The sequence below is a fragment of the Hyphopichia burtonii genome (assembly GCF_001661395.1).
Source record: "Hyphopichia burtonii NRRL Y-1933 unplaced genomic scaffold HYPBUscaffold_5, whole genome shotgun sequence".
Classification (NCBI taxonomy): Eukaryota; Fungi; Ascomycota; class Pichiomycetes; order Serinales; family Debaryomycetaceae; genus Hyphopichia; species Hyphopichia burtonii.
The window spans coordinates 529,588-548,878 of NW_017963732.1; the positions used below are offsets into that span (position 1 = coordinate 529,588).

At 34.2% G+C, this 19,291-nt stretch overlaps 8 protein-coding genes across 8 annotated transcripts; 3 read left to right on the plus strand and 5 right to left on the minus strand.

Annotated features, from left to right (window-relative positions):
* Positions 1 to 551: 551 nt before the first annotated feature.
* PCL2 (cyclin) lies at positions 552 to 1,532 on the plus strand (the record flags this gene model as incomplete). The annotated part of the gene is made up of 1 exon (XM_020218802.1): positions 552 to 1,532. One exon carries the CDS (start codon positions 552 to 554, stop codon positions 1,530 to 1,532), a length of 981 nt encoding a protein of 326 aa, XP_020075602.1.
* A 408-nt stretch (positions 1,533 to 1,940) lies between these two features.
* TCP1 (chaperonin-containing T-complex alpha subunit) lies at positions 1,941 to 3,605 on the minus strand (the record flags this gene model as incomplete). The annotated part of the gene is made up of 1 exon (XM_020219777.1): positions 1,941 to 3,605. One exon carries the CDS (start codon positions 3,603 to 3,605, stop codon positions 1,941 to 1,943), a length of 1,665 nt encoding a protein of 554 aa, XP_020075603.1.
* An 812-nt stretch (positions 3,606 to 4,417) lies between these two features.
* GCF1 (Gcf1p) lies at positions 4,418 to 5,200 on the plus strand (the record flags this gene model as incomplete). Its single annotated transcript, XM_020220206.1, has 1 exon — positions 4,418 to 5,200. One exon carries the CDS (start codon positions 4,418 to 4,420, stop codon positions 5,198 to 5,200), a length of 783 nt encoding a protein of 260 aa, XP_020075604.1.
* A 160-nt stretch (positions 5,201 to 5,360) lies between these two features.
* Positions 5,361 to 11,409, minus strand: CHK1 (Chk1p; the record flags this gene model as incomplete). The annotated part of the gene is made up of 1 exon (XM_020221482.1): positions 5,361 to 11,409. A coding segment is annotated over exon 1 (6,005 nt), but the record flags the coding sequence as incomplete, so codon positions are not given.
* A 2,473-nt stretch (positions 11,410 to 13,882) lies between these two features.
* Positions 13,883 to 14,327, minus strand: HYPBUDRAFT_153330 (uncharacterized protein). The gene has a single exon (XM_020221483.1). The coding sequence runs from the start codon at positions 14,111 to 14,113 to the stop codon at positions 13,955 to 13,957; it is 159 nt and encodes a 52-aa protein (XP_020075606.1). The 5' UTR covers positions 14,114 to 14,327; the 3' UTR covers positions 13,883 to 13,954.
* Positions 14,328 to 15,033: 706 nt separating this feature from the next.
* Positions 15,034 to 15,854, minus strand: CDC42 (Rho family GTPase; the record flags this gene model as incomplete). The annotated part of the gene is made up of 1 exon (XM_020219778.1): positions 15,034 to 15,854. The coding sequence occupies exon 1, from the start codon at positions 15,607 to 15,609 to the stop codon at positions 15,034 to 15,036; it is 576 nt and encodes a 191-aa protein (XP_020075607.1). The 5' UTR covers positions 15,610 to 15,854.
* A 96-nt stretch (positions 15,855 to 15,950) lies between these two features.
* UPC2 (Upc2p) lies at positions 15,951 to 18,191 on the minus strand. Its single transcript, XM_020221484.1, has one exon. The coding sequence runs from the start codon at positions 18,185 to 18,187 to the stop codon at positions 16,016 to 16,018; it is 2,172 nt and encodes a 723-aa protein (XP_020075608.1). The 5' UTR covers positions 18,188 to 18,191; the 3' UTR covers positions 15,951 to 16,015.
* Positions 18,192 to 18,442: 251 nt separating this feature from the next.
* Positions 18,443 to 19,146, plus strand: HYPBUDRAFT_153332 (uncharacterized protein). The gene has a single exon (XM_020221485.1). The coding sequence runs from the start codon at positions 18,633 to 18,635 to the stop codon at positions 19,074 to 19,076; it is 444 nt and encodes a 147-aa protein (XP_020075609.1). The 5' UTR covers positions 18,443 to 18,632; the 3' UTR covers positions 19,077 to 19,146.
* Positions 19,147 to 19,291: the final 145 nt, after the last annotated feature.

Below are 19,291 nucleotides of genomic sequence, written 5' to 3' on the forward strand. Positions count from 1 at the left end.
CATTAACCACTGACACCGGCCACCGACTCTGACTGCCCACCTCTGTCTGCTACACTCGGTGGTCGACTGGTCGATGAGCTCGCTGAGGTGCCAACACGCTACCAGAAGAATTTTGCAACAATAAAATTATCATGAGACAATAACGCGGGTACCTTTTGTACGCGTAATTGATTGAAAAATTTCACCCCCTTTTAACTTTTTAACCAATTCAACTCTGGAAATATTGCAAAAAAGGTATAATGTCTAATTGTAAGGATTTGGCTTGACTACGGGGGAAGCCTTTTGTGTAGGGTTGTTAGTCAATAAACAAACCCATAAACATGTAGGAGAATACGTAAATGGAAGAACAAAAGCGAAAAGAGTAGGCAAAAATAGGTGAAAAATACAAGCTCCTTCACGTATAAACAGTTGACGGGGAATCTTTTCAAAATGAATTAGTTTGAAAAGAATCTTCAAGATATAAATATTTCCTGGATTCCTAATTTAATCAAATAGGAAAAGGACCCTAAGTACCATTTTTTTTTTTTATTTTATTTATTTATATATCCATCATGTCAGATAGAGAAGCATTAAAAATTTTTGCAAGACAGCCGGTTACTAATGAAATGATTCAATTTCTTGCTGCTACTACTAGTTCTATAATCCAAGTTAAGAGTTATCAACCAAAATACAGTCAATTGAATCAGCAAAATAATCTTTTAGTTAGTCAAGTATCTAAAAAATCCATTTCATTAGTTAATTTTATTAAAAATTTAATAAAATATTCCAATGTTCAAACTCCAACTTTAATGGCTAGTTTGATTTATCTTAATAAGTTAAGAAACTTGTTACCAGCCAATGCAATTGGTATGGAAACTACAAGACATCGTATCTTTTTAAGTGCATTAATATTGAGTGCTAAATCATTGAATGATTCGAGTCCGCTCAATAAACATTGGACTAAGTACACCGATGGTTTATTAACAATCGAAGAAGTTAATATGGCTGAAAGAGAGTTAATCGGGTTATTAAAATGGGATATCAACATTAAAGAGGATGAATTATTATTAACTTTACAACCATTCTTAAGTTCAATTAAAAAATCTCTTATCAAGAAACAACATGATGAATCTGTACAAAAAATTAACTACTATAGATTATCCAACTCTTACAGTCAAAGATCGTTACCTTTACCTTCCCCAACAACTCCAACAAGTGTTTCATCTTCAATTTCATCTCATTCTTCTTTGACTTCGTCGAATTCAAATCATTCATTATTATCTTTGAATCGCTCAAATACTTCCTCTTCTTTAATTGAAGATTCAGAATACCCAATCGACGATATAAAGAAGAGATTGCCTTTATCTTCTAAAAACATCAATACTTTAAATCGTCCTACTAATGCTCCTCGTCAATTAAAAAACATCCCCTACAATCGTCAACTGTCAAGTTACTCTGATAAATTAACTCATTTCTATAATCAAAATGAAGATAATCTTTTATTAAAAGATTCTAAAATTAATTTATCAAGGGCTGGTAAAATCGTATCATAATTTGTTTTCACTTTCAAATTTTTTCATGCTTTCAATTCGTCTCCAATCTTTTTTGAAAAAAATAAAAACCTCTTATAATGTTACCAAAGAGTTTATTTCAAAATTGATTTATTTATTTATTTGGGTTAATTTTTAAACTATTCATTTATTTCATTCGTTTATACATCAATACTTAATATCTTTAATTATCTTATTTGCAATCATCAGTGTAGAAGTTGGCAAAACAAAATGTCAACAGAAAAGATCAACAAAACATTAAAATATTCGTCTAACACTTTGTTTATTTTGTTTTTGTAGCTCAGGTCACAATAATAAACCTTCTATGCTCAATGTAATGTAATGCTCTGATGAGTCTTTTGTGTATTCTGAATAAAATTACCTGTATTAATCTTTATATACAATATTAACCTAATGTTGATGAGGATCTTCTTTTGGTGGTTCAGGTGCAACAGTAATCATGGTATCAATTCTTAAAATGGCAATACATGCTTCTAATGCTGATTTTAATGATTTGATTTTTGACATTGTTGGTTCTAAAACACCATGAATACTTTCATTAACAATTTTACCATTAATTAAATCTAAACCATAATTCTTATATTTTTTTCTTTTTAAATCAGATGGCAAAGCAGTTTGACTTGAAGAATGATAGGTTCTTAATTTACTAATTAAATCAGAAGAATCTTTAGCAGCATTTATAGCTAAAGTTTTAGGAATAACTAATAATGCATTAGCAAATTCTGCAATTGCTAATTGTTCTCTTGAACCAACAGTTGTTGCAAAATTTTCTAAATAAATATTAAGAGCAGTTTCAACAGCACCACCACCGGGGACAACATTACCACTTTCTAAAGTTCTCTTAATAACTGATAATGAATCGTGTAAAGATCTTTCCATTTCATCTAAAGAATAATCATTTGGACCTCTTAATATAATTGATGAGGAACTATGTTGTTTAGTACCTTTAATTAAAATACATTCATCATCACTGATTTTAGTTTGAGTAACTTGATCAGCTTGACCTAATAAAGTTGATTCAAAAGTTTCTTCTCCTTCTAAATTAGCTAAATTACTAACTAAAGTTGCACCAGAAGCTCTGGCAATTCTTCTTAAGTCTTCCTTCTTACAACGTCTAACAGCCATTGCACCAACTTCAACAAATTCTTTTAAACATAAATCATCAATACCTTTAGTGGTGAATATAACATTTGCTCCAGCATTTAAAATTTTACGAATTCTTTCAATAATTATATCATATTCTCTTTTTCTAATTTCTTCTAATTGATCAGGATCATCGATATTGACTTGGACTCCCATTGCCATTCTTGCTTTTTGTAAGTTAATATCTAAACAGGCAATTCTGGCATTATTAATAGTTTTAACCATAGCTTGAGAAGCAACAGTACAATTCAAAGCATACCCATCAACTAAAACAGATTCAGTTGATGATTTACCGTGGGCCTTTAAAATATTAACTGCTTTGACTGGGTACTTAACTTCACCTTTATGATTTGCAGTTCTAACCGCCATCATTGCATCAACAGCCATTTTACTGAAAAATTCAGAATCAGCACCTATGATTTTAGAACTCATCGAAGTTTTAGCAATATTGATTATAGTTTCTTTGCCTAAGTCAGTAACTGATTGTGATAATACTTCATTAATATAACGAATTGCTTCTCTCAAGGCTAATCTATAACCAGTAATAATAGTGGTTGGATGTATTTGATTTCTAACCAATTCATTGGCACGCTTTAATAACTCACTAGCAATAATAACAACTGACGTAGTACCATCTCCAACTTCACGATCTTGTTGTTGAGCTAATTCAACTAAAATTTGTCCTGCTGGATGTTGAACATCTAATAATGCTAAGATAGTAGCACCATCGTTAGTCACAGTGACATCCCCAATATCATCCACCAACATCTTATCCAAACCAACTGGCCCCAATGATGATTTGACAACATTAGCAACTGATTGAGCGGCTAATACATTTTGATTTCTAATATCATCTCCACTTACTTTCTCTCCTCCAAGAAAAAGAGTATCTGAACGAGCTGCTGAAAACATTTTATCAATCTCTTTCGTTCTAACACTGTCTTTCAACTATCGTTTCTGGATCAATAGCAAATTTCAGTAATGACTACCAATTGAAAAACACGTTAATCAACTTTTTCTCTATTTTTTTTTAGTTGATGTCGAATCGTGATTTTTTTCACTGTTTTTTTCTCTCACTAAATTTTTGTGCTTCTCACTAATAAAGGTTGGACTTCTTACCCATAAGTGTCCTTGGATAAAGCCATACAAACGGGTGCTGCTGAAGGTTATGCTTACCCAGTCAAGGAAGGCAATTCTTGCAAAAGAAGGGCTTGAAACGGACTATAATTGGCCATTTGAGCAGGCTTTTCATCGACTGCAAATTTAATTTCGTCTTCCATGACCTGCCACTCCCTCAATGTGTCCACGTTTCCTTCCAGACTTGACCTGAGCCATCTCCCATTCTGCCCAGTAGCATCTGTCTTTTACCCAGCTCTGAATTCGGCTTTTTTAGGTCTTTTAGCTTGTATAGACTTAACTTACAAGTCTTTAAAGGCAAATGCTAAACTGCAAGGTATAACCTGCAAATCAAACTTAATAACCTGCAAATATTTAACATGCAAATGGACAAGACTAACCTGTAAACAAAAGATTGTAACCTGTAAATTGGCAAACTGCAAATGAGTCGCTATAAACTGCAAAGCTCTTGGGACATGGGAGTGTCCTTACCGAAAACACCATTTTCAACAAGCAGAAAACATAAACAAAAGGGTCACTCCACTAAAACTATAATAGTATCAGTTCTTGCAATTGACTTAGTTTAAAGAGCTGGGTTTACTTGAAAAATGATGTTTAGATTGACAAATAGTTTGTTGAGAAACGGGACACGCGCTGCTCTTGCGTTCCGTGCTATGAAGCCTGCTGGATTGCTTATGAACAATCCAGCGGCAACATTAGCTACTGCTGCTAAATCGACGGCCACGAAGAAGAAAACTGCTACTGCTTCTAGTAAGGCCCGTCAGGTGAAGAAGAGTGAAGAACAAAAAAAGTTGGACGCGTTGAAGAAGAAATTGAAGAAAGAAAAGTCTACTTTGAAAGAATTGCAACTCAAAGTTAATGAAAAAGTTAAACTTAATAACCAAAAAGTTAAGGAAAGAAAAGAACAAGAAAAACTTAAGCAAAAGGAAAAGAAGATTTTGCAAAAAGCTACTCAACCTTACAGAAAAGTTTCAGCTTATAACATCTTCATTAAAGAAAGGTTCAACCAAGATAAAAATACTACTTTGAACGAGTTGGCTAAAGCTTTTAAGAATTTGGCTCATGATGAAAAAGCCGGTTTCCAAGTGAAAGCTGATGATTACAATGCTGAGAAATCAAAATTATATAAACCAAAACCAAAAATGCCGGCTTTTGGTTACGCTGCTTTTGTTAAAGAAAGATTTGCTTACCATGATGCTAGTCATTTGAAAGATGCATTGAAAGACATTGGTGAAGAATGGAAGAACTTATCTCCTCTTGAAAAAAATTCTTACAAAATCGATAAATCTGAATTGGAAAAATATAGACAAGCCCTTAAAGATTGGACCGATGAACGTGTAAGACTTTATAAAAAAGAAATTTCGGCCTAATTAACATAAAAAGTTAAATATGTTTGAATTTAATTCTCTGTTTGTTCTGTTTTTTTTTTTTTTAATTCCTCTTTTCCTTCTATGGTTCAATGTTACTTGTATCAATACTCAATTTGCCGTTCTTTGATTATAAATTTTACGTCATTTACTAAAATAATTATCGTCTATTAATATGTTTGTATAAATGAACAGGTCAATCATGTTCTCCATTGATTTTCTCTCCTAAGTTTTGTAAAACCCTCTTTAATTCATTGGGTAAGATTGGTTTCGATATGAAATCAACCATTCCACAATTTAATGATCTTTCTCGGTCTTCACCAGCAACATTAGCAGTCAAAGCAACAATGCTTGGTAACATATCAGCTTTACCTTCTTGAATAAACTTCTCTTTTAATTCAATTGTAGCCGCAATACCATCTTTACGAGGCATTTGAATATCCATTAAAATAACATCGTATTTTTCATTCTTTTCAAGTAATGCCGTACAATTTTCTAACACTTCAATACCATCTTTGGCATGATCGGCATTATATCCTAGTTTCTTCAAATGTTGTAATGCAACTTTAATATTAATCAAATTATCTTCAGCTAATAATATTCTTAATGGATACTTATCAGCAATATATAAAGAATCTGGAGAATTTTGTTTAGGACTATCACGAAGCCCCGTTTGCTCCATTGCAATACCTTTCGAATACCTGGTAGGATCCTTCATATCTTTTTTCAATTGCTGAATTAAAGAAATCACCTTCAGTCTATGGAATGGTGATAATAAAACAGAATGAATATTATATTTTTCAAGATCTGCTGGTAAAGATTTACCAAACTTGGCAATTAGAATAACTCTTGACTTATTCTTATCTAATTTTTCAGATATAGGCTTGAATTCATCTAATAAGTTGTGATGAACAAAAATTATGGTGAAAACTTCTTTGGAATCAAAAAATTCCGAACTTGTACTGATTTCAGCTACTTTTAACCCATATGACTCTAAAAGTTCTTTTAATGCAATTTTTCCTAATGAATGATTATCCAAAATTAAAGCCTTGTTACTAAATCCTAATTTGGTTGCTTCTTCTTCGTCAAATTCAACTTCCGGTTCCTTCCTTAAATTTACATCAGCACTAGATATGAAATGAAAGGTACTTCCTTCACCTTCTTTACTCTCAAATGTTAAACTACCATTCATAATATCAGCTAGTTTTTTAGAAATAGCCAATCCCAAACCTGATCCTCCATACACTCTAATGGATGAGGCATCAACCTGTGAAAATGCACCAAAAACTTTAGATTTAGCATCATCCGGTATACCAATACCAGTATCCCTTACCGAAACTCGAATTTGATAACGATTTTCTGCTATCTGAGTGGCCACAGATTCAACCATAATATAACCTTGTGCGGTAAACTTAACAGAATTACCAACTAAGTTAATGATAATTTGTCTAAATCTAGTAACATCTCCGATAATAGTGTCAATGAATTGACATCTATTGAAATACACTAATTCTATATCATTTGCAGCAGCTTGTTCACCGGCTAATTGAATAGCACTCTCAACGCATTCATTCAATGAAAATGGGGCACTATCCAAAGTAAACGAGCCATGTTCGATTTTAGAAAAAGCCAAAATACCATCGATAATACTCAAAGTAACCATTGCAGAACTTTTGATTGTCTCAACATATTCCCTTTGAGTTCTTGTTAGCTCAGTATCTAATAAGAAAAGAGAACATGATAATAAAGAATTGAAAGGAGTACGGATTTCGTGGGACATGTTTGCAAGGAAACTAGCCTTTTCGGCGGTAGCATCTTCAGCAGCACGTTTAGCAACTTCCATTTGTGAATATAAGATGGCTTTATCTAAAGAAACAGCAGCTTGTGAACATAACAAATCAAGCAAATCTTTCTTTCTGCTATTGAAAAATGGTAAAGAAGCATTGGATGTGTTCATTTGATTTTCCAAATAAACAGCTCCAAAAATACCAGACTGTGTTCTCAATGGAATACATATCATTGCAAAACACTTATTATGGGTATAATAGTCATCTTTACCAAACCTGTTATCAAAATATACTGGGTCCTCATCTTTACTAGTTATTTCACCAGTATGTAGACTATGGATTATTAATGAAAACGGACATAAATCAGTTCTTGAGCTAAGTGGTTCATTTTCCAATTTATACACATTATTAGGCGACCCTATGGCTTGGATAGTCGGTTCATTATTGGAATTTATGATCACGACCCCGTAATCAACCTCTGAGAATAAAATTGTACTTTCTAGTAAACTTAAAACAATCGTTTCGTTGTTAGAACACTCAGAAATTGTTAAACAAGCTTTTATAGCTTTTGTCAAGTCATTCATTACATTTTCTCGAGGGTCGTCTTCCGTATCCACTTCATAAGAATCTGCAGATTTTTGTTTATTTACTTCATCAGTTTTGTTTTCATGTACCTTCGTACGATTTGACGACGAAATAGATCCTAATAATCTACTTCTTCTGCTTAGTTTTCCAGGAAATTCTTCGTTTATGTCATCACCAAAGAAGTTTTTAAGAATACTTCTGAGAGGAGCAGGGCCAGCCCCTTGACTTGGAGTGGGTGGAAAGTCGTTTGTTCTAATTGCTTCCACGCCTGCCCAATTGTAATCCTCGAAGAACTCACCACATTGCTTGTTGATCCTCGCAACCATGACCTCCGCATCAAGCCTTTTATACAAATGAAGAGCATTTTTAGCATGGAACTGAGCCCTATTGTTACTCTGATTAGTACTTATTAACCAAGTGGCACAGAGTAAGTGAGCATGAGCAACGTCATGCCAGTAGTTATATTCCCTAGCTCTTTCAATAGCTTCTTCATATAGATCTAGAGTATCAAGTGGAGAAACTGATCTGTTAATGGTATTTAAAGAAGCTTTGATGATCAAGTTCTTAGCATGAAAGTTTGCAGGGGAAAATTCGTCCCATAACTGAAATTTTTTTGCAATTTCTTTTGCAACTTCAAAACCAGCTTGACGCATAGTTCCATGATTTCTAGTCAATGCAATTGCACACTGGTAATAAAACTCAAAATGCATAATGGTTATGGGAAGCTTATTCAGTGTTGGATATGCTTTTTCTAAAATTACTTTAGTAGCTTCATCATACAAACCATGTGCACAGTACCAATAAACGATACCAACTAAATAACAAAACTCAAAATCTCTACTGGAATTTCTGAATTTGGAATGCTTAGCTTTATAATCTTCTAACGTAAGCGATCCATGTGCTAATCTAAACACATCCCATTGTAGCTTATGACCCCCTTCTTTATCAGGACCAATGATTTGATAAGATCCTTGTTTCAACATGACATTATATGGTTGACCAGTCCAGAACAATAAATGGAGTTTCGAGCAATCAAGAACAGTTGACATTGAACTAAAATCAACTCTGCCAGCAGCTTTAGAGCTGGAAAGGAAAACAGTGTAATACCTTAAAATATCCGACATAGGTTCAGTGAATGCAGCCATCGAAGCAACATAAACTTCATAAACATTTTGAGAAACTGTAGAAGACACACCCAGATCATTATCAACTAAAGATAAAGCTAACTTACATAATTCCATTGATTTCATCATACCTGCTTCTGTATCGGAATCGAGGAAAATGTTGGCAAATTCAATTAACCCCATTGTGCAATATGATGAAACACCATAAGTGTGCATTAAAATGGTCATTTGAGTAACCAATGCTTTTCTCAAACTATCCATATGGCACATATAAGAGGGTGCTATGATATCAGATATCAATTCATAGATCATTAAAATCTTGGGGTTAGTAGTTTTGGGCAAGTATTTCATCTTTCGAATTTCCGGAACCGACAATGGAAGTCTATGAAGTAAACGGTCCGAGATAACCTTACACTTTTCAGGATTAGTATGAACATCGACTCCTAGTTTTCTCAAACCCCTAATTGCGTATTTCAAACCTTGTTTAAATCTTTTTAATTGAAATAAACAGCGAACTCTGGTAATTAAAAACATTGTTTCATCAAAACCAAACTTTTTCTCAGCCTGTGAAATCATTCTTAAGCATTCGTCGAAATTCTTCAAATAGAAATTAATTTGACAAATGGTTAGAGTGCTCTTCAACTTGCCTTTTCTATCGGATTCTGGTATAAGATTTTCAGCTCCTTTGAAAAAGTTCAAAGAACTCTCTAAATTGTATGTAGATGCAGCATATCTTGCGGCATCTATAAGGGCTTCCACATAAGTTTCGTGTTCATCCTTTTTCGCAATCGATAGCGATTTGAGAAGATGAGTGGCCATAATCAAGAACTTTGAAACACTTGTATGAGGTTGTTTCTTTATTCTTCCGTACAATCCTAAACCACACAAGCGATGGTATTCATGTAGATCATTATCATCGGCCATTTCTTTTAGTAATTGCAGCTGAATCGACCCATGGTAAAATCGATAACGAGTTTCTGAGGCCAATTCCCAAATCAAAGAATCAGTTATATCAAAAGGAAATTCACTAGTTGAAATGATATGAAATGGCAACTTGTAATATGTGCTATTAGGAACAATTATTTTAGTTTCCATACATAAGTTAAGTAATTCATAAATTTTTCTCATGGGAAGCTTTGTAACAATCATTAAATCTGATAAGGTAAAATGATCACCGACATACACCAAAGCAGCAAATTTTAATAGCCACCTTGCTTCTTCAGACAAAGCTTTGGTGAGGTAAAAATTGATAGCGTCTTCTTTGTTGACTCGTTCTAAACTTTTTGTTTTGATGAGTTTATAAAATACATTATTTCCGTTTACCCTATTAACATAAACCAATTCACCAGATAAATAATAACCACGTATTAAGTATTTTAAATTGAGAACACTCCCTCCGCAATCTTCATACAAGTTGGGAGTCAAGGCTTCGATTTCTTCATCTTTAATATTATTCGAGAAATCATTTGCAACATGACGACCGATAAAAGGTATCTCGTTAACGGAATCTTTTACAATCATTGAGCCCATACTAGTTTTATCAATATCTGATTCAGGAGCCAGACTGAAAGTAAAGCATGTCTGTATATAATTTGATAATTCCTCTTTATTGAGAGGGTCCAAAGTATATTCATAAAGTGGAATATTATTTCGTTTAAGCGAGTCTTTAATATCTTGTATATCGGTAACAGTATTTTCTTCAAAATTACCATTAACATCATATCCATAAACAGCGATAAATTTCAATGAAAGTTTTAGCTCGTTTACTTTGAAGAACTCCATGATCTCATTCAACATACCCCATTCTTTTTCAGAGCACCATTGAATATCATCCCAAAGAACAGTCAATCCTTGAGAACAAACCAAACCATAAAAAGCTTTCAAGATGTATCTAAACTTAATTTCTAAATTGATTAATTGATCATCGACACCAGCTGAGCCACCATAATACAATTCAACTTCAGCTTTTTGGTCTTCATTCAATTCCAAATCGATTTTTTTCAAATTTTTCGCTATTTCATCATCTTTAACTTTTTCCAAATCAATGACGCCTGCCTGATCTTCGATTTCTTGATGATTTTCAGAAGTATTTCTCCTCTCCCTTCTATTTTGATGAATGCTAGTATATTTTGGACCCAATAAAACTTTTAATTCGGGAATTGTTTTGAATAAAATACTCAAGTCCAATTTAATTTTAGAAGTTAAGATATCTCTCCATTTTGCAATATTTTCAATAGATGAGGATAAAATTTGCTTAATAATATCTCTCATACCATTCAAGAAACAAGAATAAAGAGAAACGTTTTGATCGTCACCTGAAAACTTCCACAAGACATAGAAATCATATTTCGAAATAGCGCTAGATTTTAAATCTTCCAAGACTGTTGATTTACCAACACCAACGTTCCCATCAATCATCAACCAACTCATACCTTGGCTCATTGATTCATAAGTTTTCAAAAAATCACGATAGATATGTGTTCTACCAAAAATAGTATTTGGAGTTATAAAAGTTGGCGGCAACCCAATTTTTTCAGGGAAATGAAGAGTTTCTTTGATTAAGAATTTAGCCAAGGGTTCAATTTTTGAAATTTGATCATTAGCTTTCAAAGATAAATCAACATAATCATTTTTTATCTTGATTAAATCATTAATTAGGGTGTAACAATCCCAATATCTATTATGTGGATCTTTTTCTAATAATTTCATAATTACATCACTTAGTTTTTCCGACACCCAACCACTACCTATTAAAGAAGGTGATATTGGTTTTTGTAGTAAATGCATTCTTATTAATTTTGAAGGATTATCTGATTGGAAAGGTAAGCAACCAAGAATCAATTCATATAAAACCACCCCCATTGAATAAAAATCTGATCTATAATCTACTGAAGAAGAAATTTCTCCAGTTACTTCGGGAGATATATAAGGCAATAGTTCTGGGATATCAGTTAAATGACGTTTTCTATAACCATTTGAGCAATCTTCTTGTTGTAGAGTGAAAGCAAAATCCCAACCAGTTAAAACGATATTATTGAGCGCCAAATTAACATCGGTAGATCTCAATATGCTATGGCTGGTAATACCATTATGAACAATACCCAATTCATGGATTGTAGCCAACGTTTTCAAGATTGAAATGATATCAGATAAGATATCAACAATTTTCAAAGGAGATTTTGACGGCTGTTTTAAACGATTTGAGAATTCATCGTAGGTTTGATTTCTTGAACCAGATCCGGCACCACTGAAAGAACCAGTACCAGCGGCACTTTGAGCATTTGCCGAAACATTAGGGGAATTGGTTACATTATTTGCAATCACGCTTAAACGATCCCCGGGGATTGGATGAGCGTTAATATTACTATTGAAACTAGAATTGGAACGAATGGAGGGAGCGGTACCAAACCCGGTATTGCCAGAACTGATTGAAGCAGTGTCATTATTTGAAGAATAAACTGGAGCTGATTGGTTAGATGGAAAGGGGTTATTTGAATTTGAACCAAAATCAAAATTTTCTGAATGATAATCTTTTATAGTTTTATAATCATAATCGGGGAAGACCAACCCCATTCTTTTTTGGGGGAAATTAGCGACTTCATGATCGATATTTAATATTTTCATGGGGTATAAAACCCCTGATAAATTTTGCGGTAGGGTAATTGGTTGAACAAGTTGAGGGCTAAATTTATCAAAGTGAACATTATCTTCTGCTGGAATGAATTCATTGGCTAGAGTTGAGTTTGAATATAATCGATGCGAAACTGGGGGGTTAAACCCACTTAATAAATACCATTCATTTAAGAATCTTGATATTGATGCGGTTTCCATATAATTGGGAGACATTCGTATCACCACTTTTTCACCCGAATCGTCATCAATTGCATGATAAATAAGATTGGGTAATTGGAAAGTTGAAGTTAACTGAGAAATCAAAGTATAACCATCGATTAAACTAGGAGCAATTGCTAAATAATCGGCGTATTGATCATTTTCAGCATCATGAGGACTAATCACTGGGAGTTGAACTGATTCATTTTCCAAGTAACCCTTTTGATCTCTAGTATAATTAATATCATTAAGAAACGATTTATAAGCCAAAATTTGATTCTTGGTTAACACTCTCCCCAGTCTCTCCGCGCCAACCGTCGACAGAGCAGGAGAAGCCGTGGAAGAAGAATTAGTTGATTGTCTAACTTTCAGAGAATGTCTTTGTTTTGAATTAAGAGAAGGATTAGAACTATCATTACTCGAGTGATTTGTCCAATTGAAATTTTCTAAAATATTTTGATTTAAAGCACTCCCGCTATTAGTTGAACTGGAATTCAAAGTCAGACTATTAAATCCACTTTGTTGGGAATTCAAGCTATTCGATTGACTATTTGAAGAATTACTTTGTAGTAAATGACTACTAATTGATTTATTTTTATAAGTCTCCGCTATATCTGGATTCAAATCAATCTCACTGTTATTATCAACCGATTTAAACGAACTTGAATCCGATGGTACACTAACTGAAGCATTTGATAATGAATTAAAATCAATACTCAGATAATTGTTATTCAGAGAATTACTGGGACTCATGTTAGTATCCACCGAACTAGCTTCTTCTTCTTCATCGTATCGACGACTTCCTCTCGAAGTATCATATGATTGTCTTCCAATATGAGGTATTAAATGATGAGATGAAGTAGAGGAGGTACTCAACGATGGTAAATTAAAATAACTTAAACTCCCGTCTGATTTATACGGAGTTTGAGCTGGTGGGGACACCAACGATGGGGGGGTCTTATTACTAGACTCAGACTCTGCCATGCTTTCTGAGGAAGAAGAAGTTGAAAAATAAATTTTATTCCTACAATTTTAAGTAATAAACTAATTTAATAAAGTAATAATTACAGAATCAAAGTCAACCGCCTTTGTTTACCTATTGAAGCTTTCTGTTGCTTAATTTTATTCCTTTTATGTAAAAGAAGATTCCAACAATTGGGAAATTTGCAAGGTGTAGCAATCTATTGATTTTTTTTTTTTATTATTTATTTAATTCCGCCCACTGTTTTTTTTTTTGTTTTGTTAGTGTTTCCCTCCGTTTTTTTTGTTTTGTTAGTGTTTCACTCCGTTTTTTTTGTTTTATTAGTGTTTCACTCCGTTTTTTTTGTTTTTTTTTTCGTTTTTTTTTCGTTTTATTGGTGGTTTATTAGTGTTCGGTTTTTGTAATTCTGAGACAAAATGTTTGACTATCCGCCTGTCTGCTCCCACGGTTAGCACCTGCTGCTGCTGTTCCTCTGGCACCAGTTCATGTTCTTGTCGATGTTGCTGCCGGTGGTGGTGGTGCCGGTTATGTCAAGCCCAACGCACATGTATGTCGATGTACCAACGTTTATTATTTTACCCTGATTTATGATTAAACGGAATCCCATGGTTCCTGATTTACATTTCTGGAGGAGGAACACCGGTACACCAAAAAATACGAAATAGGCACGTACACCACGTTAAAATGTGCCTGGTGTTCACACACCTAGTCTCTTTCTATTCGGTTAATACACTACACTAGAATTAGTAGTAGGATTATTATTATTAGTATACTGTTTTATTGGAACCTTTTATATCTTTCTTATATATACCTATCGAAACTTATAGTCAATTTAATTATTATCTTATTAGAATATATTTTGCTTATATTTAAGTATTTATAAAAAAACTCATCCTTGTCAAGATCGATAGTAAACTATTTATCATACCTACTAGATTATTAAGTAGTGAAAGTATACCTTATACAAAAAAGGTTACTAGTGATAATTCTACGCGTACTTACCGATAATAAAAAATACGAAATCGAAATAGGCCCGTGCACCAGGTTAGGCCCATGCACCCAGGTTTCCGGAATGGGTTTTGGTCGGTTTTCGCCCCCTTTCTTTCCGGGGCCGCTAATGAAGGCTTCAACGAAAGTAGGTTTTATCTCCCGTTTTGCAATTTAAGGTTAGTTGTATCGATGTCTTACATGGATGCGGCATTCGTCCGATTTTCTTTGGGAAGAGTGTGGTCGTTTAAGCTATACGTTGAGTAAGAATATCAATTAAAACAATATAAAAGATAAATTAAAATGTAGTTAACGATTAAATAAAAAAAATGTATTGAAAGATGTTTTTTCAAGCTTGAAAAAATAGTTAAAATAGTATAAAACCATAAATATTCAAGAATCAGATTCAAGAAGTCAATGAATTGAATAAGTAGTATTGGTTAAGTAACAAAGTAAATGACGAATTAAAAAAATAACAGAATTATGGTAATATTAATATATCAGATTAATATATGGTAATATTAATATAAAATTAATATATTATAAAATATTACATTTTTTTGATTTCTTAATAACTGGAGGTTCTAAAGCAGCTACAATGGCTTCATCGAATACGGTTTTTAACCCTCTTTGAGTTAATGCAGAACATTCAACGTATTTAACTGCTCTTAATTCTTTTGCTAATTTTTCTCCCATATCATTTGAAATTGGATTCAATTTTTGTCTATGTAATTTGGTTAAAATCATATCATCACTTCTTAAATCGGTTTGAGTTCCAACAATTAAACATGGCACTCCTGGACAATGATGATGAACTTCGGGGAACCATTTTTCTTTAACATTTTCAAATGATGCTGGAGCAATAACCGAAAAACAAACTAAAAATACATCGGTCGATGGATAACTTAATGGTCTTAATCGATCATAATCTTCTTGACCAGCAGTATCAAATAATCCTAAAGTAAATGGCTCATCTCCAATCATAACCGTAACAGCATAATTATCAAAAACTGTTGGAACATAATCAGCTGGAAATTTAGACGTAGTATATGAAATCAACAAACAGGTTTTTCCAACGGCACCATCACCGACAACAACACATTTTATCGTTTGCATCTTGATCAAATTATGCTATATATTCCTGGAACTAGTGGTCAAAAAAAAAAAAAAAAGAGAGATCGTTAACAAATTAAGGCGAGAACAAAAAAAAAGTGTCTGGACAATCAATGATCAACTACTCCTGGGTTTTAGTGTAGCTTCACAAAGAGGTATGGAAAGTGGTTTGACAGTGAGGATATTCAATTGGATCACTTCAATCACTTAACGGTAAGCCTTAAAAATGAGTTTAGTAGTGTTTTTTTAACCAGTTGTTGTTGTTTTCATGAAAAAAAAAAAAAAAAAAAAAAAAAAAAACTCGCTCGTTTTTTTTTTTTTTTGATTCATTCACGCTTTGCTCCATGCACACGACCTTCCCGATAACGAGATTAGCTATTCATATATATTCCTATAATTATATTATACACTATTTGATATTCATAAACCCACTATCCCCTTGCATTACGTCAAGGTTGGAAGTAATATCACTGGGTAAGTTATTTGTATCGATGAGCTTATTGGTAAGCACGCCACTAGGATCAAAATTGCCAATTTCTTCGTCGATTTCATGATCATCGATTATGGACGGACCACCACCTAAAAAGTCCAACATCATATGCATCCCACCAGCACCACCAGCGTACTCTTCTACATCCACTGGTAACACTTGAGAAACCCCTTCCAAGAACCAAACTTTGTCTTTCATTTCTGTAGTAAAAGATCTTAATAATTTATAATAGGATCTCATGATTCTCATGGCTTTTATATCCCCAGTCATTAACAACAGTAGGAAATTCTTATCTAAAAGGGCCGGGAAGGCAAATATTCTAAGTATAAAATCGGACTTATACCTTTCCTTATGTAACTTATTTAAATAGGCCAAGGTAATTAAATAAGGACTTTCAATTTCAACCGGGAATAAATCAGCAATATCACTATCATGACATTCTAAATCAGTGAAATATTTAATGTCATTAGGATTCAGTTTATCCTTCAGCTCCCTTTGTTGATTAGGTATATCTCCTAAATCTCCTAAATCAACAGAAATAAACTTATAAAATCGACTTTGTTCAGTCAATGGCCAAACCGCAGTTAATATGGTGGCAGCTCCTTTAACATGGAAAATCCATGCAGATGCCGGTAAGGATTTGGGACTAGTGCTCGATGGGAAGGACGCGTTGGCTAATGAATCCATAATCAAGATTAACGCAGAAGCTACTAAGGCATCGGTATTATCGTTATTTATGTCAAGTACCGCTTCTCTCAATAATCTTAAGGCGTCTCCTCGATGACAGGTTACGCATTGATCCAATCCCTTTTCGGTTCTTGATAAATGGGTGGCACTGAACGCTAGAATTGAATGCATTAAAAATGGATAGTTAAAGGCCAACATTGGTATATCGTGATTCCAAATATTAGTATCACTTATTCCGGCTCCCGTTATGGTATTTGACACTTGCGACGTGTAATGAAACATGAGTCTTAGGTCCAACATGTTGAGTGACGATCCATTGGGTATTCCCGCCATTGGGTGGTTCAATGGTGAGTTTCCTAATGGCGGCGGGTTGCTGGTGTTGACATTGGGTGATATGCTTGGTTGAGTATCTTGCCCCTGGGCGTGTGTTTTTGCTTGTGCTTGAGGTTGTTGCTGATTCTGTTGTTGATTCTGCTGCTGTTGCTGTTGCTGTTGTTGAGCTTGTTGGTCCTGCTGTTGAGCTTGTTGATTCTGTTGTTGTTGCTGGTGCTGGCGTTGTGGACGTGCTTGGGTGGTGTTGGTGGACAGTCCCTGGGACTTCATAAACTGGCTGAAATCATTGGACCCGGCTGCAAAAAGGTTGCCCAAATTCATCAAAGGATTCGAGTTCATTGCAGCAGCGGCAACTTGTGCTTGCACCGATGCTTGTTGCAGTTGTTGGGGTTGTTGCTGCTGCTGCTGCTGCAGTTGAGATTGGGGTTGTTGTTGAGGTTGTGGAGTCAATTGAGGACTATTGCCCCCTAAACTACTCAAATCAATCGGTAATTGTGCTAGAGTAGCTAAATTTCCTAAACTTGTTAAACTTCCCAAATTACTCAAATCCCCTAATCCACTTAAATTATTCACCAAATGGCTCAAATTAAGATTATTCAAATTACCAGCATTCAATAAATTATGATAAAACGGTTTGGCCTTTTGCGGTTGTGGTGGTTGTGGATCTTGTTGCGATTGCAGCTGTTGGTCGGTATAACTGGGACTTGGGGTAATCGCCGGGGTAGCCTGCTGTGTTTGGGAATCACTGGAAGATACCGAACTGGACCGGGAATTGCCAATTGAATCAGATAATCCATCTTCTTCCTTGACTCTTCTCTTCTTGGCCATTGGTTCACTCTTCTTGTTAGCGAACGGCAAGGAACCGTCTTTTGGTGGAGTCTGGTCTTCGAGAGTGTATCCACATACTAGATCCATATGCTGGCACTTCTTACAAGTGGGCCTGGTCTCATCACATTTGACTCTTCTCTTCTTACAAGTAGAACAGCCTAGCCTCGATTTTTGATGATATTTTCTTTTCCCAGTAGATTTCTGTTTAGAATGATCAGTTGAAGATGTTGAATTTTCTGACATATTGGAATAAAGGGTTGAATCCTTGATTACTTGCTAAAGAACACAACCTAGTACTTTCGTAGGATCCACTAGTACTGATATCTAGTTATAAGTCTCGTATAGCTCGTATAGAAAAAATACAAACAAATAAAACCAAAACCAAAAAAAAAAAAAAAATCAGTTGTTAAACGATGAGACTATGTACAGTCTTTTCTATTCGTACTCACTAACTAAGACCCAGGTCTGATCTATGGCCATTGTAAGGGGGCGTAGTATTAAGCTATTTGATTCAATAGGGGTGCCATTGGCTTATGCTAATGTTAGAATTATGAAGATTGGTAAGGTAGGCTGTTTTGTCCTGGTGTACCGGTCTTTTTTTCCCATCATCGAAAGATAATACCCAGTAGGAAAAAAATGAAAAATCAGGTTAGGGGCAGTTTGGTGGTCAGGCAAAGGAATAGTTAACATGTCGAGTATTCCATTACAACAACGGGTCTGGTACAGGTGGGCGCGTGTTTACTTTACCGGGTCATGTATTATTGGGTTTGGGGTGTTATGTTTTAAGTACACTGTGCCAACCGACGAGGAGTTGATTGCTAGATTTTCACCAGAAGTCAGGGCTGATTACGAAAGAAATAAAGAATTAAGACATAAGGAACAAGAAGAATTGATGAAGATCGTTAAGCAGACGTCTGCCAGTAGTGATCCTATTTGGAAAACAGGGTATATCAAGTCACCATTTGAAAAAGAGGGAAGAGGAGTTGATCCCAAATTGGTTAATATTGAAGAATTCAACCGAGCAAAAGCCAATGAGTTCAAATTAAAAGAATTGGAAATGGCTAGTCAAGAATTGGAAGAACAACAAGCATTGGCCAAACAAAAGAAAAAGCACTGGTGGTCTTGGTCCTAAGATCCTCTTATTTATTTATTCTTTAATTCTCATATTTATTGTATATAGTTATTTTATAAGTTTAATTTCACTTAATTTTTGTAAAAATTAGAGCATATTGCAAAAAATCCAACCAGAATTAATTGATCATATACTGTTATTAGATACTTTGTTGAACTGTTATTAGATACTTTGTTGAACTGTTATTAGATACTTTGTTGAACTGTTATTAGATA